The sequence below is a fragment of the Phaethon aethereus genome (genome assembly GCF_964289735.1).
Source record: "Phaethon aethereus genome assembly, chromosome: 17".
Lineage (NCBI taxonomy): Eukaryota > Metazoa > Chordata > Aves > Phaethontiformes > Phaethontidae > Phaethon > Phaethon aethereus.
This window is the reverse complement of record NC_138593.1, coordinates 9,629,598-9,650,441: the sequence shown is the minus strand read 5'-3', so window position 1 is coordinate 9,650,441 and position 20,844 is coordinate 9,629,598. Positions and strand designations below refer to the sequence as shown.

At 43.6% G+C, this 20,844-nt stretch overlaps 1 protein-coding gene across 2 annotated transcripts in view; it reads right to left on the bottom strand.

The window, feature by feature from the left end:
- Positions 1-3,433: 3,433 nt before the first annotated feature.
- Positions 3,434-20,844, bottom strand: part of PPIL2 (peptidylprolyl isomerase like 2) — a gene marked incomplete at both ends in the record, with an annotated part of 74,235 nt that continues 56,824 nt past the window's right edge. The window contains 6 exons of one of the 2 annotated variants that reach the window (XM_082007897.1): positions 3,434-3,590; positions 5,314-5,453; positions 5,917-5,979; positions 6,142-6,214; positions 16,213-16,269; positions 18,917-19,034. In XM_082007897.1, coding sequence (XP_081864023.1) covers positions 3,497-3,590; positions 5,314-5,453; positions 5,917-5,979; positions 6,142-6,214; positions 16,213-16,269; positions 18,917-19,034 — 545 coding nt within the window. Of the gene's footprint in view, positions 3,591-4,237; positions 4,266-5,313; positions 5,454-5,916; positions 5,980-6,141; positions 6,215-16,212; positions 16,270-18,916; positions 19,035-20,844 lie in introns of those variants that run through there. The other variant, XM_082007898.1, reaches the window with a different exon arrangement.

Sequence of the window (20,844 nt, the reverse complement as noted above, 5' to 3'; positions counted from 1 at the left end):
TGACTACTCACAATTCATGGCCCCACATGAGGTGGGTGCCACTATGATCTACCACATGATGCTGAAGCGGAGCAATTGCTTGTACAAGGTCCTGCTTCCAAGAGAGTGGGCTGTAGCAATTCAAACTCGTGGGGAACAAGCAAAATTAAACTGAACAACAGTATTTTGGGCTTCTTCTCTTGGTAAATATGGAAACAGAGTTGCAGCTATTTAGCTTGAAAACTATTCAGTTAGTGCCATTTCCCCCCCAGACGATACTACGGTCCTTGAGGGGCCGGGCTGGAGGCACACCAGAAAGAGCAGAGGTGAAGAGCCGAGTCTCCCGCAACCCCCACGTCTTTGTGCGGCTGTATGGAAACGAGCGGTCACGGCTGCCAGCCCCGCCGCATGCCACAGCCTTCTCGGGGGTGTGTTGTGCTTGGGGCGTTTGCCGCTACAGTGCCGGATCTCAGGAAACAATGAATTTACTGGTCACCCAGTGCCTCTGCCTTTCAGCAAAATGACTCAGGTATGGAGCAATGCAAAGTAAGAGAGCACTGGTGTTATTGCAGTCAAGGCCGGAGAAAAGCTGCTTCAGCCTCTAGTTAAAATCATACTTTTTCTCTCTAAGCACATTTATCCGGAAAAGTGTCAAAGGCACTTTGTAAAAAGGTGCTTACAAACAGCAGGGCAGCTCCCGGGAGTGCGTTTCTGTAGTAAGGCTGCACAATTCCTGCCTGTGCCTCCAGCCACGGCAGCAGCTGCTCTGGGTATTCCTTTAACACACCATCCTTGCTGGAGAGCCAAGCGATGAAAGAGGCAGAAAAGGTTTCAGGAAAGCCTCCTTCTTCCCCTTTCCCAGCTCAGGCAGTGATAACTCTGCAAGTCACCCAGCAAAGAGCCAGGTTTTGTAAAAATGAGGGCTACACCACAGTGCGCTGCTCGCTGGGCACCCCGCTCGTGCCCCTGTCAATGTATCTCACCACTTCGCTGCGTCACGTTGTCCTCCTGGTTCTGCCCATCAGAAGAAAAGCTGAAGTTAAAAAACCAGAAGTGACCAAGTATGCAAAAGCACAGGTGTGGGAGGGAGCAGAGGGGTGGGAATTCAGAACAAAAATTTGCTGCAAGGTCTGGCTGCCCGAGCACTGACAGTGCTGCCCCGCAGAGGCTCTTGGTACAAAGCCCAGCCCGGCTGCTGACTCAGCACACGGCCTCGGCCAAACGGCTCGACCTCCACATCCCACCGCGGCACCCTGGGGCCGGGCCAGAGCCAGTGTCTCCCAGCCCGGAGGCACCGACACAGCGGGGAGCACCAGCAGGCCTGCTCGAGAAGGGGATTCAGGTCGAGCAGCGAATGGGAGCTGAAGAGCTTCACCCCTGCTTAGGGCAAAACTAAAAGGGTTATGCTCAGCCCTTCCTAGAAGCCAGGAAACGGCTTTCTTTTGTGCCGATGTTATGGTGGGCAACTGTAACGAAATGGGCAGCGCAAAGGCAGCGCTTGGTCGGGCAGCGGTCCTGTCCGTGCTCTGCATGGCCGTGGTCCTTTGCGCGCCGCAGCGAGCACTGCCAAAAAGCTGGAGTAGAAAGGGAAAGCGGGCAGTTATCTCTGCAGCCTGCTGCTGCGAGAGGAAACTGTCCCTTATATCAATCTGTAACAAGGACTCTTGCTGAAATAGGAGTCCTTGCCACACCTCTGTTGCCTTCCTTGTAATCAAAAGCTCCTTTCTTTCATAATAATCTCCATTTTAATCTAGTACAAAAAAGCATTTTACTCTTACAGATTTCATTAAACTGCCTGTTCCAGCTCTAGCAACACTGTGAACTTGACAACTCAAAAAATGTGCTGAAGCAGAAGTTAGGTAGAAGGGATCAATAAAATTTATCAGTAAAAGGCCAGCCCAGGAGAAGCAAAGAGGCTTCAGTAAGACACAAGAAACGCAGCTTGAGGAAAGTACCATCATATCCCCTGTTCCAGGAATCAAACGTGTTATTTCAAACTTACACGCTGCAAAATGTTGCAAAACAAAACCCCTCTATTATTTTTTCAGACTAGTTTCAACTTCCTATGATTTAACAAGGATGTAATCACATCCGCAAAGATCCAGAGTTCCTTATGAGCATCTTAAAAAGTAGGAATGAATCATTTCCTTGTACGACAATCAACTTTGCAATGCCATGGTCTTGGAAGTGACAGTTGAACAGTCAAAGGCAAGCACTCAAAAGAAAATAAAAGCATTTAATGCAAAGCATTTTACCAAAAAGTTTTTACAGCAATTTCATATAAATGGAGTCTTCTCTTAAAACATGAAACCACCAATATAAATGTATTGTTACAAAGTTGATTATAAAACTATCTTCTCCGCCACACAGAGAGGTAGGGAAGGTATTTCTGTCATCTGGAAATACCCAAGATGAACTGAAAAGTAATGTTCAGGATCTAGCCTGCTATGTCTGAGTGACAGTAACACACACATGGTTTTGGATTAAAACTTCACAGGCTGATATATCTTTACCCCATAAGGCCTTTATTAAGCTTCCTAATAATTTGTGAGGATGCAACGGAAATATCTGAGATGCCTGTCAGCTAGATTATAGGGTTTTCCATAATGATGGGAAGCCTGATGTCAGGGCAGACTACAGTGTGTGTTACCCTGCACGAAGCAGGCTTTAGGGATAGTTATAAAAAAAAAAAAAAAAGAGTTATTTCTGTTCCTGCTCAGTTGCTCCAGGATGTAGTTTCTGGGACCCGAGGACAGGGTTGAACTGGTGCATCCTGGCCCCTCTGGCTGCCCAGTGGCTCAGGGAAGGCCATACACTGGGAGCAACAAGCAGTGCAGCTACCCCAGGCTCCTCATCTAGATTCGCTGCTTCCCAGGCTGTCAGAGACTTCAACGGGTCCAGAGAGCGCGCATCTTGGAGCGAGCCAGGCCCTTCAGAGACTGACAGCAAGTCAGTCCAGCCAGGAGGTAGACCCACAAAGAGCAAGAGGCAGAATCGGTCCTTGTTGGGAACTCGCAAAAGGCAGCTGGAAGGGAAGGGCAGGGCAGCCCTCTCCTTCCCTCCGCAAAGCACTGCAGCAGCACAGGCGCTTCCCCACCACGTTAACTCACTCCTTCATTTGGCAGACTTGGCTCGTCTGGAAACGATTACCTGTGAAAGGAGCTCTTTCACCAACGTAGCTGTTCACTGAAGTAGCGTCCTGCAAGGCTGGGCTCTGCCTGGTCTGCTGCCAGCCAAGCAGAGCTAATCCCCAGCGGAGCTGGGCTGCCTGCTCCCCACTTAGCAAAACAACAACAAAAAGGCCTTCGAGGAAGATGCAGCGGGGGGGAACGCAGCTCTCTAGAAAACAAAGCCACATTAACACGCTTTAACAAAGCGACAGTTTTCTTCCCCAGTGGAATGGCAGGCTGGTGCCTTCCCTCCCCAGGACAGACTGTCGTTTGGGCTCTTCGAGGACACGTGGGAGGCTGCCTTTTCTTCTTTGCTGTGCTGCTCCAGTGCTAGGCTCCCCGCGCTGCTACCAGGAGCTGAAGTCCCCAAAGCCTGTGCTCTTTTTCTCTTTCTTCACAGCTGTGCTGGTTGAGGGCCCGTCATCTTCCACACTGCGCTTCCTGGAGCCAAAATGAAAACAACTCTCAGGGACTATTCACCGTTCGGTGGGACCAGGGCAGCTAGATGCTCTTCCTCTCTCAGCAACAGCTATACCGGAGCCAGCCCATCCTGCATCAGAGGGAGTGCAAGCGCCGTGCCAGCATGGGGACTGCAGAAGGGGTGGGGGCCTCTGGCATACCCAAAAAGAGGGAGAGTGTGTCAGTCTGTGGGGATGGTTTGGGTCAGGCTTTGAAGGCTTCCAGGAACCTGTTCAAAACCCAACCAGTTCTCCAGGCCAGAGATGAAGATTTAACAGCTGTACTTTTTTAGCACAGTCATGATGAGAACGTGAGCCACAAGTTCTCTCCCCACCTTCTCACCTGCATTTGTGGCAGCAAAAGGATTTATCGGGAATTAGGTGTAAAGCAGCTGGGCAAGTTTTTCAGATCCTTTCCTGCTTCTTGAGCACAGCCTGCTGCAGTTGCTGCTGCTATTCTCAGCCTCTCTCGAGCAGAGTTTGCAGCCCCATGGAAACACTACTCAGCCAGCTCACGTACTGTGGTTTTACTGTCAGATATCAATAGCCAATAGGGAGAACCCTGAACCTGCCAAAGGGCTGATACGGACCAAACGCCCAGTGGCAAGGCAGGCTGCAAGGAGTGAAGGACTAGGAAAGGAAAGTCCTTTCTATACTACTTGGCCCTTTCCACAAAGCTGCAAACTCCACATGGGTTTCCTTGGTAAATACAGTGCAGAATGGTAGCAGTTTTAAGCTGACCATAATATTTTAGGGGACCAGCAATATTTTGTAACTGAAATGTTTAGCTGACACACCAAACTGACCTACATGAGAACATATTTTTGTTCTCGCGGTTATGCAAATGCCTGTAAGTCACACGGGCACATACGAGCTGATTAGGTAGTTGTCCAGATCTGTGTATGCATAAATACATGCCTTTACACAGCAGACAGACAACAGCACTTTTGCAAATGCTTTTAGAGAAGTCTGCTAAAAATCAAGTGCAAGGCATTTATTTTAATTCATCCAAAGCTCATGCTAAGCTGCTGCTCAGGCAGGATTCTGTACTGTCCTTAGGAAAGCAAGCGATGCTGCCAATCCCAACGGGTGTACAAAGGGTGTCTGGGAAACGATGCTTTAGGACAAGCCTGTACAACCAGCCAGGCACCCTGGAGCTACTCGCCAAACGTCCTGTGCTCCCACAGCAAGCCTGGGAACCTGCTCCCCTTTCCTGCCATTTCAGTTGTGCTGGTACAACTGTTTGTGAGGCTGAACAGGGAACCAGATCAGCAGACTGATATGGGCTTAAGGCAACTACTTTGTGCAGGGGAGAAGCTGCTAAAAGAGCGCATCTGTGGGACCATGGCCTTCAGAAATAGCTGCAGAAGAGGAAAAGAATAAAAGATCGTATAGGAAGTGACACAGTACGGTTCCTCAAGGACTTCCGAGTTGCGGAAATGTATCTACAGTTCTAAAGTCAGCACACGCTGTTACAGACCCAACTTGGTCACATTCAAGTGCTAAAAGCTAAACTCAGTTAACTTGTAATCTTGAAAAACAACAGAAGTAGAGGGAACTCTTGACTGTTAGGACTGCATGAAGGTGTCTTTCCAAAGCCTGCTGGCACAAACCAAACATCTGAGCAATGGCACTGGACAGGGTCAGCATCCAGCAGGGAAAGCAACTAAAACACTCAGCAAAGATCAGATGGGCAGGGAACTCACGCTGCAGCCATGTTAATGTATTTTCCAATTCCCTGCCGGTAAGTTTTAGGAGTCTGGACCTCTTTCTTTGGTGGGACCATCTCAGCTTTTGTTTTGGCTGCTTCTTCTTCTAGCTGGACCTTCTCTCTTTCTGCAGCAACCTGTGGGAAGCAAAGAATGCAATCTCTTGCAAGAGCTAGTCCAGAGTAAGGAGAAAATGTCTACAATTCTTTGAAGCTTTAAAGCACTCTAAACCAGCAATCAGCACCATTTATGATTATAGAGCAGGCTGTAGCAGACAGACCTCAAGACCAAACAGGCTGTCTGCAGCCATTGTAACAAAACTCCTCTCTTCTCACCTGCAGCTACACATAGCTACTGTGGGCATTTGGAAAGGAAGCGTGATGGACTGGGAGCTGTGCCAGACTCAGTTACAAGACCTCTCTGCTGAAAGAGCGGTGATGATCGTGGCACAGAAGGCAGTGCTGAATGGCAGCTGTTTAATCTTAGCTTGCAACCATGTGGGCCAGGGGGCCGCCCATATTCAAAGAAAAGGCATTAAATTACAAAGTTCTCCAAAGATCTTTGGCCTTTAGAAAAACCCAGCCAACCAACTATCCTCACCTGGGCATCTGCCTCTTCATACGGATCAACAAAAACGGTTGTTGCCTGAATTCGTATTTCCTCCTGGGAGCAGAAGAGAAGAAGAGCAAATCAATCTGCCGATTAAGTTGCGCCATCCCCCCCCAGTCTGCCTTTCAGAGAAGCGTCAGCAGGGTGAAGCGCAGTGCCACGTGAGGCCATATGCATTCGCTCCCTCCTGTACAGCCCCTGGTGCTTCACACGTACCTTGGGACGGTCTGTTTTTGGGTCACTTTCCACATTCTCCATAGCAGTCAGAGTCTCAAAGCCACCAACCACCCTAAAAGGGGAAGGACACAATTTTCAGCTGTCACAACACACTCAAAATATTCCTGCACCCTTACATCTAATGTATCTAATATATCTTATTTATGCCCATCACTCTAGCAGATTTTTAAACGATCATGTTTGGGGGAAAGGGAATCAGCAACTGTATTTGGAAGACCTCAGATAATGTCATTCAGTGCGGAAGTTAAGAATTGTTTCTCAAGTCTGGATTTGAATTTAAAATTAAAACAGAACATGGAAAAGTCAAACACTCAGAGGCAAAGCAAAGCCATTTGTCCAAAAACCCAGCAGCCACACAAACCAGCAAGATGGAGAACGAGCAACTGTGCACAGCTATCTAGATGTGCACGAAGACACAAACCCATTTCAAAATGGGTTCATTTGCTAATGCTACATCCATAAATTTGGAGCTCATTTGTTCCTCCCATGAGCTCTGAAAAATAACCCAATAGACTTGGTCAAGAAAGCAAATATTTTCATTAACTTCTGATTTTTTACTTCTTTTTTGCTAAATTGTATATCAGACTGAAGAATGGTATTAGGAAGAAAGGGAATCATAACTACAACACTACTGGAGAGCAGTGAAAGACTTGTCCATAACACCACCAATAGCACAGAAACTGCAGAACTGCTCCAAAAGCACATCACAACTGTGAGCTCGGGAGGCTCTGGGAAAGCAGCAGAGCATTGAGTCACAGCCACAAGATAACACCAGGACACTTTTCATCGCAGTTTTTAGTTATGAGGACGTTAGATGCCCATCCTTTAATTTTTCAAGTCAACATATCCAAATACTTGCTTCAAAATGTTTAAGAAAGGCTGAGGACTTTCTGGACTGTCGTATGTTCATTTAAAAAAAAAGTGTGGAACAATGGGAAAGTTCCAGAAAAGGATATTTAGAAAGGATAAATGGGGTGACCATTATAAGCCTCTCATCCTGGCATCTATCCCAGCAAAATAATGGAATAGCCGAGACAGGACATGATTAAGAAAGGAAATAAGTAACGGCAATCAACAAGGTTTTGTGGAAAACAGAGTCTGTCAAACAACCTTCTATCTTTGAGACGACCGATGTGGTTAACAGGGATAACGGTGTCCGTGGAACAGACTTCTGGAAGGCGGCTGATATTTTGATTGAGAAACCAGAACGATACCAGTGAACACAGCACACATTAAATAAAAAATTGGCTGACAGGTGTCAAAATCTAATTTTAAATAGGAACCACTGAGTCAGTACATTTCCAGAGGGGTCCTGTGGGGATCGGATCTTGGTCCCAGCATATTTAACACTTTTATCCACATCATCATCCCCAATTAAATTTGAAAACAGCTATACTTAGAAGAGCAGTAAATAAAGATGAAGACAGGCTGCTGATGCTGGGCGATCCAGATCCCTTAAAAAAAGCAGGCTGTAGCTGGACAACATCTGTTTTAATAGGGCCAAGCCACATGGCCAGGAACCAAAAATACAGCCCATACTAATGGCTGTGGGACAATGAGAAGCAGCCGTAATTCTCAAAAACACTGTTCCCGGAGCCAGAGGAGTTTGGGGCTGGGAGCTCGGCCGCAAGGCCATCAAGGAGCCCAGGGTTGCCCCGGGGACAGGGGTGCAAACCCAAAGGCCAGCAATCCTCCAGCCTTTGCGGCGTGGCAACTGTTGTGAAGCGCGATTGCTGGGATTACTGGGACTCTGGTACCAGCACAGGTAGGCTGCCAAGGGATGGGCACATGAAATGTCAGAAAAATTGAATTGTATGAAACTGGGGGGGTGGGGTGCAAACTGGTGGAATACATAAGAGTATATCACCTAACTCTGCTTTCACCTCAAAGAAACGAGCGTTACCTTGGTCAAAACACACCACATATTCACAGGTATCACACATCTATACGCTTCTACTATGACATCTCGTTCTCGCAGGTGTTTCGCGGCCCGGCAGCCCTCTCCAGTCCTGCCACGCCAGTCTGCCCAGCCAGCAGCAGGAGTGGCCCGTGACCACCACCTGCAGTGGCCTCAGCTGATCCAATGGAGAAACACACCTTCCACCAGCGCTCCGCACCGCGCTACCTACGCGCCTCCCAGGAGCCACGCTATCCACATGCAACAGGCCGAGCACCGCGGTGGGAGAGGCAAGCGGGTCCTCCTCATTCTACACGCCTTGTGCTTGGTGCGCAGCACCACTGCCCCGCACTGCTGCCCCACGGGCCGGGACAGGCCCTGAAGACAACCGAAAAGACAGACCCCATCGCAGAAAATGGAAGGATGCAGGTCAGAGAGGGTGCTGCTCCGCACCCGCCCCAAGCACAGCCGTCCTTGCCAACATTTCGCTGCTGCGGCGCTGCTCCAGACGTCTCCCCTTTACTCCCCAAAGACCTGTGGATATTCTGTAATCAGGTTGTGACTTTTAAGAGCAATTACAAAACACGTATGTGGGCTAGAACAGCCTCATTAATTTGCAACTGGAGGTAACACACTGGGGGAAACTGCTCAGGGCTTGAGGACACTGCATGAACTTTGGAAAGTTCATAACAAAAACTCAATTTTAAAATCCTCCTCCAGGCCAATATCAGATTCGCTTATAATACTGATGATTAACACACAGCCTAAGATATATTCACTGTATTTTAATTGCCCCTAAAGGAAACTTCGGATTTAATATTGGAGGATTTTCTAGCCAACAGCTCCACTCATTATCTGCTTGTATGTTTTCATTTAATTAGGTTCTGATCATTTGAAATAGCCAGATCAGCTATGCACCGGCAATCTCAACTGAGTAAGCCCTTAGCCCATAGCTAGACCTCCCACAGTACTAGCCCTAATGCATTTTGGCGATGCTCACAAAACTTCAGTCACTATGCTAATTAACTTTATTTGGAATACTTTGTCGCTTGTGCATTTTAAAAGGCTGTGATAGACATGGCATTCACAGGTCATCAGTAAATGACCTAAATAGTCTATTTTGACATGGTTATAAAGGGCTAAGGGGGAAGAAGACAAAGTTGTTATGCCTGCAGAGCATGTAATTCTCTTTTCTTCTTAGCTTCTTGTCTCTAAAATGGAAAATTGCTTTTGTTTACACCCCTGCATTCTCTAACGTTTTGCACAGAGTGTATCTCCATGCGTATTACAGTGTGAGCACAGTGAGCTCTCAGTATAGGTTTATGTTTTTAGACACTGCCGTAATACCAATAAAAAATAAAAAATAATTTGAATACAAGCCACTAGCTCAGAGAAGAGAGCTCTGACCAGAGGAACTGGAAATAATTTAGTCACTTTTGTTCAGGGAGCACTTGGAAGCTGTGTCACAGATCAGACCCAGCTGAGGCTGGCGTTTCACCAGTAAAAATCCAAAAAGGACAAGATCTGATTGCAAACATCACCCATCCAGTAAAAACTGAACTGCATACTAATCAGGGCAGTCATGGCTGGATGCAAGAAAAATGCAGTATTTCAACGTAAGGTCTCAAACCGTAAAGGATTTTGCAAGCTTTCCTCTGATTTTTCTAAGTAGAGAGATGATGTACACGCAGGCTCTCAAAACACCACATGTTGTTATTGTCAAATCTGGTGATGTTACATTACTGCACTAAAATCAGTCTGACGAGATATAATGTATCTAAGCCCATGCACTGGTAGCCATTATGGCAATTGCTCCACACAGAATGAGGAAACCAAACACACCAGAGTAGTTTTGAGCATTCTTATATCCTTATATTCTTACATTCTTAATATTATTCTAATATCCACTGAACTTTGAACAAAGAGATAAAGCCTGTTCTATGAATAAATGTGAGTCTCAGCACAAGGAACTCTCTACATCATTTTCATTAAAACAAAACGCAAACTCAAGAAGTTCAGACTAATATCCCTTTATACCCTTTTTATGTGCTACGCGCGTTACATAGACGGTGGCAGATCACACCGCTCAGCCTTTCTCATCCAACGTCACTTGTACGAAGTTGGGAGCACAGCAGGGAAAGGAAGGGAGAAGGGCAGAAACAAGTTTAACCTTTCCCACTGTTTCTGGCTCCATTCCTGTTATAAGGCGCCACACATGCTTTGTCCTAAATTGACCAAATGAGGTTTAAACAGATGTTCAGATGACATCCTACAGTGAAAAGGATGATACCTTCAAGACACCACTTACATTAGAACAACTAGCAAAACCGAGGGTTTGCTGTGTACTTCCAGTCGATGTTGAACAGAGAAATGATGATCTCAACTATATATTTAGCTCAGCATCCCTGAGACAGCTTGTTGTATTTTTAGAGGAGCCTGATAAATGTTGCATTACACTTAAGCATGAACGACAAGGTAGGTACGTTTAGGTTTTTTTTCTGTTAGCATAGTAACGAAAACAAAAAATGTGCCCTTACTCATGCAATTCTGTTTTCTTGAAAACTGAGCTAAGTTAGCAGTGGAAATTTTAATTTCAAAATTAGAGATATTATTTAAAAACTTACTTCCTGTTAAGGCTCTTTTATGCAAACTAGCAACCTTGCTTCGTAACCACTGCCCATGTCTTTGCATGAAGTAGAAGTGAAATATCTGGAGCAAGCTCTATCCATTTGCAATATGCCAACAAAAGTCTCGCTGTACGTTAGTTAGTGCTGCTCCCAAAGAAAACTGCAGCTCCCTAGTGTTTCACAGACGTTCACACATGGGCTTCCTATTTATCATATTTTTGTTTAGAAGAATTATAGGAATTAAGGCTTATGCAATGCTGGGGATGGCAGCAGTCCAAGACGATAGAGTTTCCTGGTCAGAAGATGATAGAAGAACAATCTCTGGACTTTTTTTTTTTTTTTTTTAAAAAAAAAAAGCTTTAAACTAGAAACAGAAACCAGAAAGAAATATTGTTGTTTTGTAAACACATTCTGCCCTCAAGCTTATTTTTATAAAAAGGACTACATACATTTATATACACACACAGAGAGAACAATATATACACGTACAAACACGTCCACTCAGGACAAAGTGTTTTCTGTGTATACACCCAACCTGAAATGGCGCGAGCAATTTGAACTGGCAACGAGGATGCGGTCGAAACATCTCCATCTCTCATAAAGGCTTAATCTAGCAGGTGAGACACAGTAATGAGGGGCACTGAAAAAAATAAAACAACTTGGAAAAAGCATTTTGAAACTAGACTCGGACAAACCTCGCTCATAAGGACTTCTCTGCTTTGGCACAGGTTCCTCTTCAGAGTTCATACAACTGTTTTGGAAACGATAGCAGCCCTCATGCAGCTCTGATGGCCCAGGCCTCGTGTGCTACATGAAATCACGGCCATGGCTTCCACACGGAGGCCTGGTTCATTTTCCCACCTTGCTCTTCATGCCTCTCCTGCTGCCTGGGGAGCGGACTCTGCAGTGCAAAATTAGGTCAGGCTCCCTACACAGATTCAGCAGAATCCTCTCTTCTGCTGTCACACAGCTTCTCCATTCTGCAGACGTATTTAAGCGGAAGCGCAACAGGAGTTTCCCAGCTTAGAAGCCATTGGAGTTCACAGGTTGAAATCACAGAGGGAATGTTAGAAGTAGAAACAGACACTGCGCGTTACTGAAAAATACCCGTATAACTGAGTAACAGGAGGTGGTTTGTGTAGCTAATTACTTTAGAGAACAAGAGTTACTTTCGTTGCCCCATTCTACAGAATTGCAGTAGAAAACATTAAACGGGTTAAAGAATACTCAACACAGAGTGATACATCCAAGGAAAGAAACGCTCTTCCACAGAAGCATCTGGCAAGGGGAGGAGGGAAGAGAAGACTAAGCTGAGTGCGTGTCAGCTACTGACTGGTGCCTCCAATTTGGCCAAGTCTGAGGTTTCCCAAACCACCTTGTTCATTATTTCCAGGAACAAGACAACTGAAGAATGAGCAGCAGAAGCCTTGAGAGAACGTTAAAAGTTATCAGTGTAAGCAGATACGTGCAGCCACGTACAAAGGGGACAACTGTCCTCTGTATACTCATCCCCATCTCAGTTGCCACATCCTTTTCTCAGTTCTTGACAAACACAAGCAATGCTCCAATGAACACACAGAACTGCTGCACAGATCATTTCCAGCTTTGCCACTCTACCACAACACTTTTCTCTCCGCTCTATTGCCTTTCTGTTTATCACACCGCATACCTGCAACCTGCCCTCACTTTCAAGCCCATCATGCCCCGCTTGTCCTAAATCTCACCCAAAATTCAGAGAGTATTTCTTTCCTCCTGCTAATCAGCACGGCTTGATCACCTTCCACTATTATTTTAAATATGGACTTTTTACTGTGTCCCTTCAGCTTTGGAACAGGCTCCCCCAAAACATCCACAAAGCCATTTTATTTTTCCTGGGGTTTTCTTTTTCCTTGGTTCTGAAGAAAGTCCAAACTGTCGATGGAAGGTAGACTGAAACGGGTCACTATCATGACTTCCCTGTTACACGCAGTCTCTTTTCTACCTACACAGCTCTCTGGGACAGAGAGAATGTTTCTATTTCTGCTTATAAAGGGCAAAGGTAGCAGGTCTCTGATCCACAGGAGCTGTGAGCCATTCGAGTAATAGAAAATACAACAACAATGGTTGGGGTGTGCTTGCATCTACATTTCATAAAGCATGCCGGCCAGGAACGTGAGTCCACACTGGCGTTCTGGCTGTAACATCTCTGTAGCTGATGCAGCTCACGCAACAGCTAACTGCCAGTTGTAGCATGGATCAGAGGGAGTCCCCTCACACACAGCCCACGGCAGCAGCAGACGGGACCTTCCCCATGTCACCTGCAAGTGCTTCTCATCCACTCTATGCAGAGCAAATGCATGTCGGTTGGTTTACATTAAGTTCCTAAATTAAATGTTTTACCAGCCAGCTAGAAGCCAACAAAAGCCACCAGTTAGTTTTCACATTAATTACAACATTCTCTAAGTCAGGAGAAATGGTAATTACTAGAAATTGTAATTACTAATTTAATCAAGGCAGCTCTGCTGGAGCAGGAAATCCATGCAGCCTGCAACACACCTCCAGGGGAAGACGCTCTTCTCTCACTCTTTGCCTTTGTTTTGGTTCCCCAACCATGCCAAATCACCTCCTTTATTTCAGTAACATCCATCCTCATTATTGCTATGGTGGGCAGCACAATCATGACAAGATGCCCTCCCTGTCCTCCAGCCGCAGCCTTCTCCCGAGACTTGAAAACTCCAGTGCACCAAGCCAGACACGTGCCACCTCTTCACAGTCCCGCCACCTGCAACTGGTGTGGTTTTCAAATATACTTAACAGCCAAATATCCAACATTAATAGCTGCTACTATGCAAAAATTGTGTTTCAAACCAGTGGGGACATGAATAAGATGCAGCCCCAGAGAAGGAACTTTTCAATGTTCCATCTCACTCAGGACCACGAAACAAAGCAAGGGATGGGGAATGGTTGCTCCTTCGCTCTTTCTTTGTTCTCCAAAATGGAAAGCCTGCTGAAAAGTTCTATACCAATTGCAAGCGGGTCAAATTCTGCTCTTGAAGATACATATATGACACTCACTAACATGAACCAGAGCTGCAAAGAAATAGCTGAGGATACAGTTGAGATCAGAGTATTTTGGTTTTTATATTAACTGAAATAAGTAATCCTCAAATCTGTATGAAAGTCGCAACAGGCCAGTAAGCATCCAATTGAGACAATCCAACTTAACATTCATGGAAACAAAGAATTCAGGGTTCATTCTATTCTTAAGCCTAGATATTATTCCTAGATGTGCTTCCCAGATATGATTTTACTACAGTACTAAGATCAGATACAGTCACCAAATCCTGGAAACACCCAGGATCTAAAATAGCAAACCAAAGCTGGAGTTTCACTAGAAGTACAATCTCTTGGATCTTTTGCCTTTTATAGCTTTTAAAAACAAGTGCTGAAGGAATTTGATGACAGAATACAGATCTTAAGAGCTGCAAACATCAGCCTTTTGTATTAATTTTGTAGGTAAACTCAATGATTCAAGTATTCAATTTGTAGATAAATACAGAGTGACTACAATGCATCTATTCCAGCATCTTCATTTTTTACATTCTTTGAATTAATCTTCATTTACATGAAGGAAAGTCCAGAGTAAAATGCACCTTCTCTGTGTTCAGATGAAGATGTTGCTCAGTGTTCATGCAGAGCGGCATATATGATTCCAAAACAACATTTTTAATAAAGTTGTTCCTTTGTATTTTGGCTAAGAATATTTGCAGTGCTCACAAAGCAGCACCAATTCTTTACTCTGCCAACCAAGTTCAGATTTCTGCAGTATCAAGGACAATTAAAAAACTAAGACAATCTTTGCTAAAACTGCATAAATCTCTGCTACATACACTTAACCAGATTTACTTGGACTTTGACTGAAGTAATTCCCCTCTAAAGGGCAACGTACAGTGTGAAACATCAGTTGTGCTATTTTACTCATAAGGTACCCGAGATGTTACGCATGGTGTGAAGGCTATTGGGAGCACGTTCCCTGCACTGCAGTAAGCTCAACTACTCTCTAAATTCTTTCCTGGTGAATTATGGTAAAACTGGAGCACACTGGGGAAAGACAGCAAAGACACTGCAGGACTATACAGGATGCTCGCTGAAGCCAGGCTGCATCCACAACTGAACAACAGCCACATTTTCAGCTGAGCTGTCCTAACCCAAGTATTATTTGATGAGGTGGCAAGCTCAGGTTAACAGCATTACTGTATGGGATTTAATGGGATTTTTGCAAGGACGACTCAAATTGTGGCTTAAGTGAAATAGTCTTAAGATATGGGTAATGTAACTCCTCCAAGAACATACTTGCTCTCAGCTTTCAGTATTAGAATTTGCTTTATTTATCTGCTTCCACCAAAGGACCAGAGAACTTTAAGTTTTTCTAGGACAGACTTGAGAAAGGAAAAAGAAATAAAAGAAATATATTTCAAAGGGTGCAATTAATGCAGAATCAGTATCGGAACTAATACTAAAATAATTGTTTTAAATGAAGCCAGTTTCTGCCTCAAGAACTCACAGGCAGAGAAGATGGATTAAATATATCACTTCCACTGTACAGCACAATTGTATGACATCCGATGAAAGTAAACACCACATGCATTTACTTTCAATTGCTGCTTTTCAAATGGATAAAACTATGAAAAGAATAAAGACCAAATCTTCATTTAAAAAAGATTGTAAAATCCTTGGGAACTACCAATGAAGCAGGCTAGTAAAACCCCCTTCCTGCCACTTGCACCAAGGCATTTGTTACAACAGCTATGCATGACTTGGTAAATACCATGTACCTGCAGCAGAGGAAGCAAAGAACAAACTGTAACATAAAGATTTCATAATGTCTTCAGTAATAAATACCTTGATCTTTATCACTTAAGGGCTTGACTGGAAAAGACTTTCAGAAGAGACTTTAAAAAGAATGAAGTTCCCTTGCTGTCTTGCCATTGGTAGTATCTTTTTATATATACATACACACACACGCATACATACAGATTTTATACCAATGATAACTGTCAGGAATAAAAGAAAAGAAGAATAAAATAAAAAAGAATAAAAGAGGCCAAAAGACCTAACCTATGCAGAAGCTCTATGTTCTATGCCATGATGAAGAGCAGCCCTGCATGACTAATTTCCCAGTGGACAGCTCGTAAGAGGATGAAAGCAGTGTTGAAGAGGTAATCTCTTGTGTCCCAGCAATTAGCATGCACAAATATTAACATGGTTGGTTACAGGATGATGATTACTTTGTTCATGACTCCCTGGAGGACCATCCACAGAAGGGAAGCAAGGCAACTTACAGTGATGGAAGCAGAAAAAAAACGCAGAGTCTGATGACTGGCACTGATGTGATATTGGCCACTTACTCATGACCAGAAGAACTGGATTGTGAGCTAGGATTTTGCTCCAGTTCAATTGCAAGCGTCACTAGATTCTTCTCTTCAGGCTTCAGACACACAGAAGAGTGTGTCTGCTAGACTGCTGTTCATAATATCCTTCACTTACCTTCCAAAAACTGTATGCTTCTTGTCCAGATAGGCACAAGAGCGGAATGTGATGAAGCTGGAAGGAATAAAGACGTAACAGTTAGCATATTATTTCACTGACACTCAACAACAGCCAGAAATGCTTAAAAACAGCACTCTCAGAGAGGGCAAGCCCCTCTCCCTCTATGGCTCCTCTCTGGGAGGCCTGCTGGCGAAACATCCTTTAAGTCCTCTGTTTTGTGTGTTTCATCTTGGATTTCTGGAATTTTGAGTTCTCATTTTTATACCTTACTAACATCCCTAGACAGTACTCTGAGCACGGCGACTTGTACAAAGTCAAAAATTAATGTAAGCATCTGCCTCCTTGGCCAGACAGGTCCCAGGGAAGCTCACTGCAGGACAGGGAGACATGAATCCTGCTTGAGAAGTACGTTTCTTGTGCGTGACTGGGAGCTTGTACCCAGCAAATACAGTTATATAACACAATAGCACTCTGCCAACTTCTATCTTTTAGGATATTTACTTTTTTGCTTTTCTCTTCCGTTAAATTGGCCTGTCGGTGATCCATTTCTCCTCTGGACAGAGCAAATTTGTGCTTTTGGATACAAACATGGCAGAAGTGTCAAAAGTAATGAAAACCTGTGAAACTTTGATTTTTAATTAATTCGACTTTTAATTTTGAGGGTTGTATTTTTAAATGTAAACTTGGGAGCTAAAATGCCAAATCCAAAGCAACCTTTACTACTAAAACTTTTCTCTAAAACTTAATGCTTCTTTGGAAGACTTGAACTACAAGCATATGAGACAGAGGTTTCCACTGTGGTCTGCAGACCACGATGGCCCATCTTGGCTGGACATGCAGTGCTGGCTCTCCTCCCCGTCTCCATCTGTTACACTACATTAGAGACAGCTAAAAATATATAAGCATTCCAAAAGCACTTTTCCATATAAGCAACTGCCTCAGGAAGTTATACTATTGCAAATAGGAGGGGCTGCAATCTGCCAGACAATCTATTAAGACGTAGTTTGCCCTAGGAAAGCTTTGAGATGCTGTGCAGAATGCAAACTCCTACGCAGGGCAAACATTATAACTTCGCCTTGTGCATGGGTTCTTTGCACCAGTTTATTTCCAGATATCCAATACTTAAGATTATCAAGTGGTCAGTTATGGAGCATTGTAATAAAATATCTGAGCAGTTGCAAATATACAGAGAAAGTTTCTCATCCATCACCCCAGTCAAAATAAAATTAAGGACACTGGAATTAACATAACTCAGGATGATCCCGGAGAAGTTTTGAGCGTTATTCGAGCATCACCTTACACAGGGGACCCAGCTCACTCTGCACTGCAGTGTCTATCACCTATGGGGAGAGTGCTATTCACCCAGTTCCTAAGGTCACAACAGTTGCCAAAAGTGTCTAAACACTTCCTCGGAAGCTTTATAAATATGGGCAACTGGAGTCCCTCAAGGACTTAAAATATAAAGGAATTTCATATTGCATTTGCAAATGTTAGGGAAACATTTACAGCAGCAGATGATGTGATACAATATGGTACATCACTCATAAACTGTCTCTAACTTCTGTTTCTAGAATCCTTTTAAAAGAAAAAAAAAGGCTCTACTTTCCCCTAATTTAGCACCTGAGTGCTGGCAATAACATTCAAATCCAAAATAAACTCTACAGCAGCTCCATCCTGCAAATTGCCCAACGTGTGCTTAGCCTTAAGTATGTGAGTAAGCCTATTAAAGGCCCTGAGACAAGCACTTGCGTTTAATTAAAGCTAACCACACTACTGCGCAGTTTACAGGCCATAGTAATACTCAGCATCATGAAGACCAACACCATGAACCCTCTCCCCCGCCAGTCACAACACACATATACACACACACATATTTACTCTTTGCTGGGGCCCCCAATAAAAGTACAACTTTTTTCCATTGTAGCACTTCAAGAGCAACTAATAAATAGCTGTCTCAAAGTGACACAGAAGATTTTCAAAAGGCTGCAGGCAAACACCCATATCAGTGGTACACGTAAAGAATATTATTACAACTTCAATTTAAGTTTCATTTGTTGTTCTTCCTGCTTCTTCATTCATTTTTTCCTCATTTTAGTCCTCATTCTGCTTTTGTACATCGAAAAACAAGACATTCTCAATCCCAGATTCTGCACTCTGCTATGTCTGTGTTCTACACATTTCAAGAGTGCAAAACTCTTGAAAAGTTCTCACTTATCTAAAATCAGGCAAGTAAAAAGAAGCAATATATCCATAGAGTATATGTTTCATTTCATTAAGCCCTTTCAAAAAGTTCAATAAGGAAAATGCAAATTTCAATCTGCGTATTGAAATATACATTCAATATATATTTTGAATACAAAAGAAAAATTTAAACAAAGTGCAGAGGTGTAATGATCTTACAGGGATAACACTGGGAGGATACTGACAAAAATGAAATAAAAACTTCAAATCATAAACCCAGAAAGTTAAAATTAATGATGATATAATAAACCTACAGGTCTTCTTCCCATGCTTCACTTTGCTCTTCGATTGGGTAACAGCAGCTGTAGCTACCCTGATTTCAATATGCAGCACTCCACAGAGTATTTCACTTGACTGAACTTTAAAGAGTAGCTCTTAAAGTGTCATTTGTATTCTTAAGAGAGTAAGACACAATGTCTAGAGGGAAACAATAAAACACAAAACACAAGCGACTACTTACAACTGCGATTTGTTTGTGTTGGGTCCTGAATTGGCCATACTAAGAACACCACGTCCCGTGTGGGACAAATTGGGCTTAAATTCATCTTTGAAAGGTTTTCCCCAGTAAGATTCTCCTCCTTAAAAGAAAAAAGATGATAGAAGAAATGTTTGTTTTCATTAGTTTCCCACTACATTTTGTAACAGGCATTGACATTAAATTCAAGGCTTCTGGCACTTCTGATCACTATGTGTATAATATATTCTTACCTCACCCCTATCACTAGGCTAGTGTTTGAGCATGCCCTTGAAATCAGGAGTTTGTAACTGGCAACGCAATTCTGTGCCCACACACTACCAACTGCAACAGACCAGACTGTTTATCAACAGCATTATATATTGTGTGCTAAAGAACTGTCAAGGATTTAATTGTTTACTGCTGGCCCACCATAATTTTTCTTTTTTGAGTCATTAAATCTTTAAAAGTGGCTTCCTCACAAAACATAGAGCAAAGAATTACTAATTTAATCACACTCTGGATATTGCATTGCTTCCGGAAATAAAATATCAGGGAGATGAAATACCTTCATAGAGTCAACTAAGAACAGGACCTATAAGCTCAAATGCTTAATTCCTGGCTAAACAGTGAAGAATGACAATATATATTTGTCCAAAATAAAAGAAAAAAATTAGATATTTGGACTAGGTACCTGGATGATGTAAACACTTAAATGCAATGACATCAACAGGCTGATAAAAATTTACACAAGCCACAGACCCAGCCTTCCGAAACCGATTTCTTTTTCCTGTGTCTGTGAAGAGGAAGAGGGCCTGGGAGACCTCTCCTCCTTGCTGTCATTCTTATATTATTTATGACAGATCTGACATTTTCATTTGTGCTTTCCTCCAGGATCATTCTTAGTAAGCATAACGAAGGCTGAGATGAGTCATAGTTTTACAGTCAAATCCACAATCTTGTTTGACAAACCATGAAAAAAAATATTTCACCTTAGGATAGTATTAAAAATAAAACAAACAGAACTATCCAAATAGGCAGCAAGACTCGTCCATCTGCAGAATTGGCTCAAGGACCCTCTAGAGTAACTGCATCACTTGTGAAGCAGGAGGTCAGTAAAGGATCTGCAGGGCTCAACGGCTATTTGCACATGTAATACAGAAAAGCAATTTGATGATATAACTGCACAGGCAAGCAGCAAATACAACTGAGGAACAAAACAGGCTCCTATTGAAAAACTTATGCAGAAAATCACAGGAGTGCATCGAATGAGAAAAGAGTTTCAGATGATACCACAAAAGCAAAGCATCACACGTGGACAGCTGCAAGTGCAAGTGGAACTAAGCAAGAAAGAAATTTTGGAAGAAACTGACCCACTTAAAAACCCAATTAATCATGTTCAAAAGACTTTATTAATAGAGTGGAGTGTTGTCTGCTCTGCAGTTTGACAAGAGGCAGCAAAAGGGGACAAACCTTGCAGGGATTTTCTGTAATCAGGAATACAGGAGGAGTGATTACTTCAGCAATCTTTGGCTATTGAATATTTTAAGATCAGCTAAATTACACCAGCTTGATCTCATGTCCAGTCTCTTCCAGCAGTGGGTAAAAGGGATATGGTACAGCTGTGGCCAGCTCTACTGTCTTGAAGATGGATCCAAGACCCAGCTATTCTAGCCAAATCCAAAGCGTTCAACCTATTAGAAAATGTCTTACCAGAAGCCAGTAATTTTCTTTGCTAATGAATCTCCTTGTGCATTCCTGTTTGCTGAGAGAGGTTACTTGTGCAGTGCCTGCTATCTACCTTGTTCAGGAAAGCAAAGTTCTTGTAGCTTAGTAAATAAACAAGTTACGCTCAGAATGTAGCAAGGCTCCACGCCAACAAGCACTGCCCCAAACCAGAAACACCCCAAAGCCCGCAGAGCCACTGCCCATCA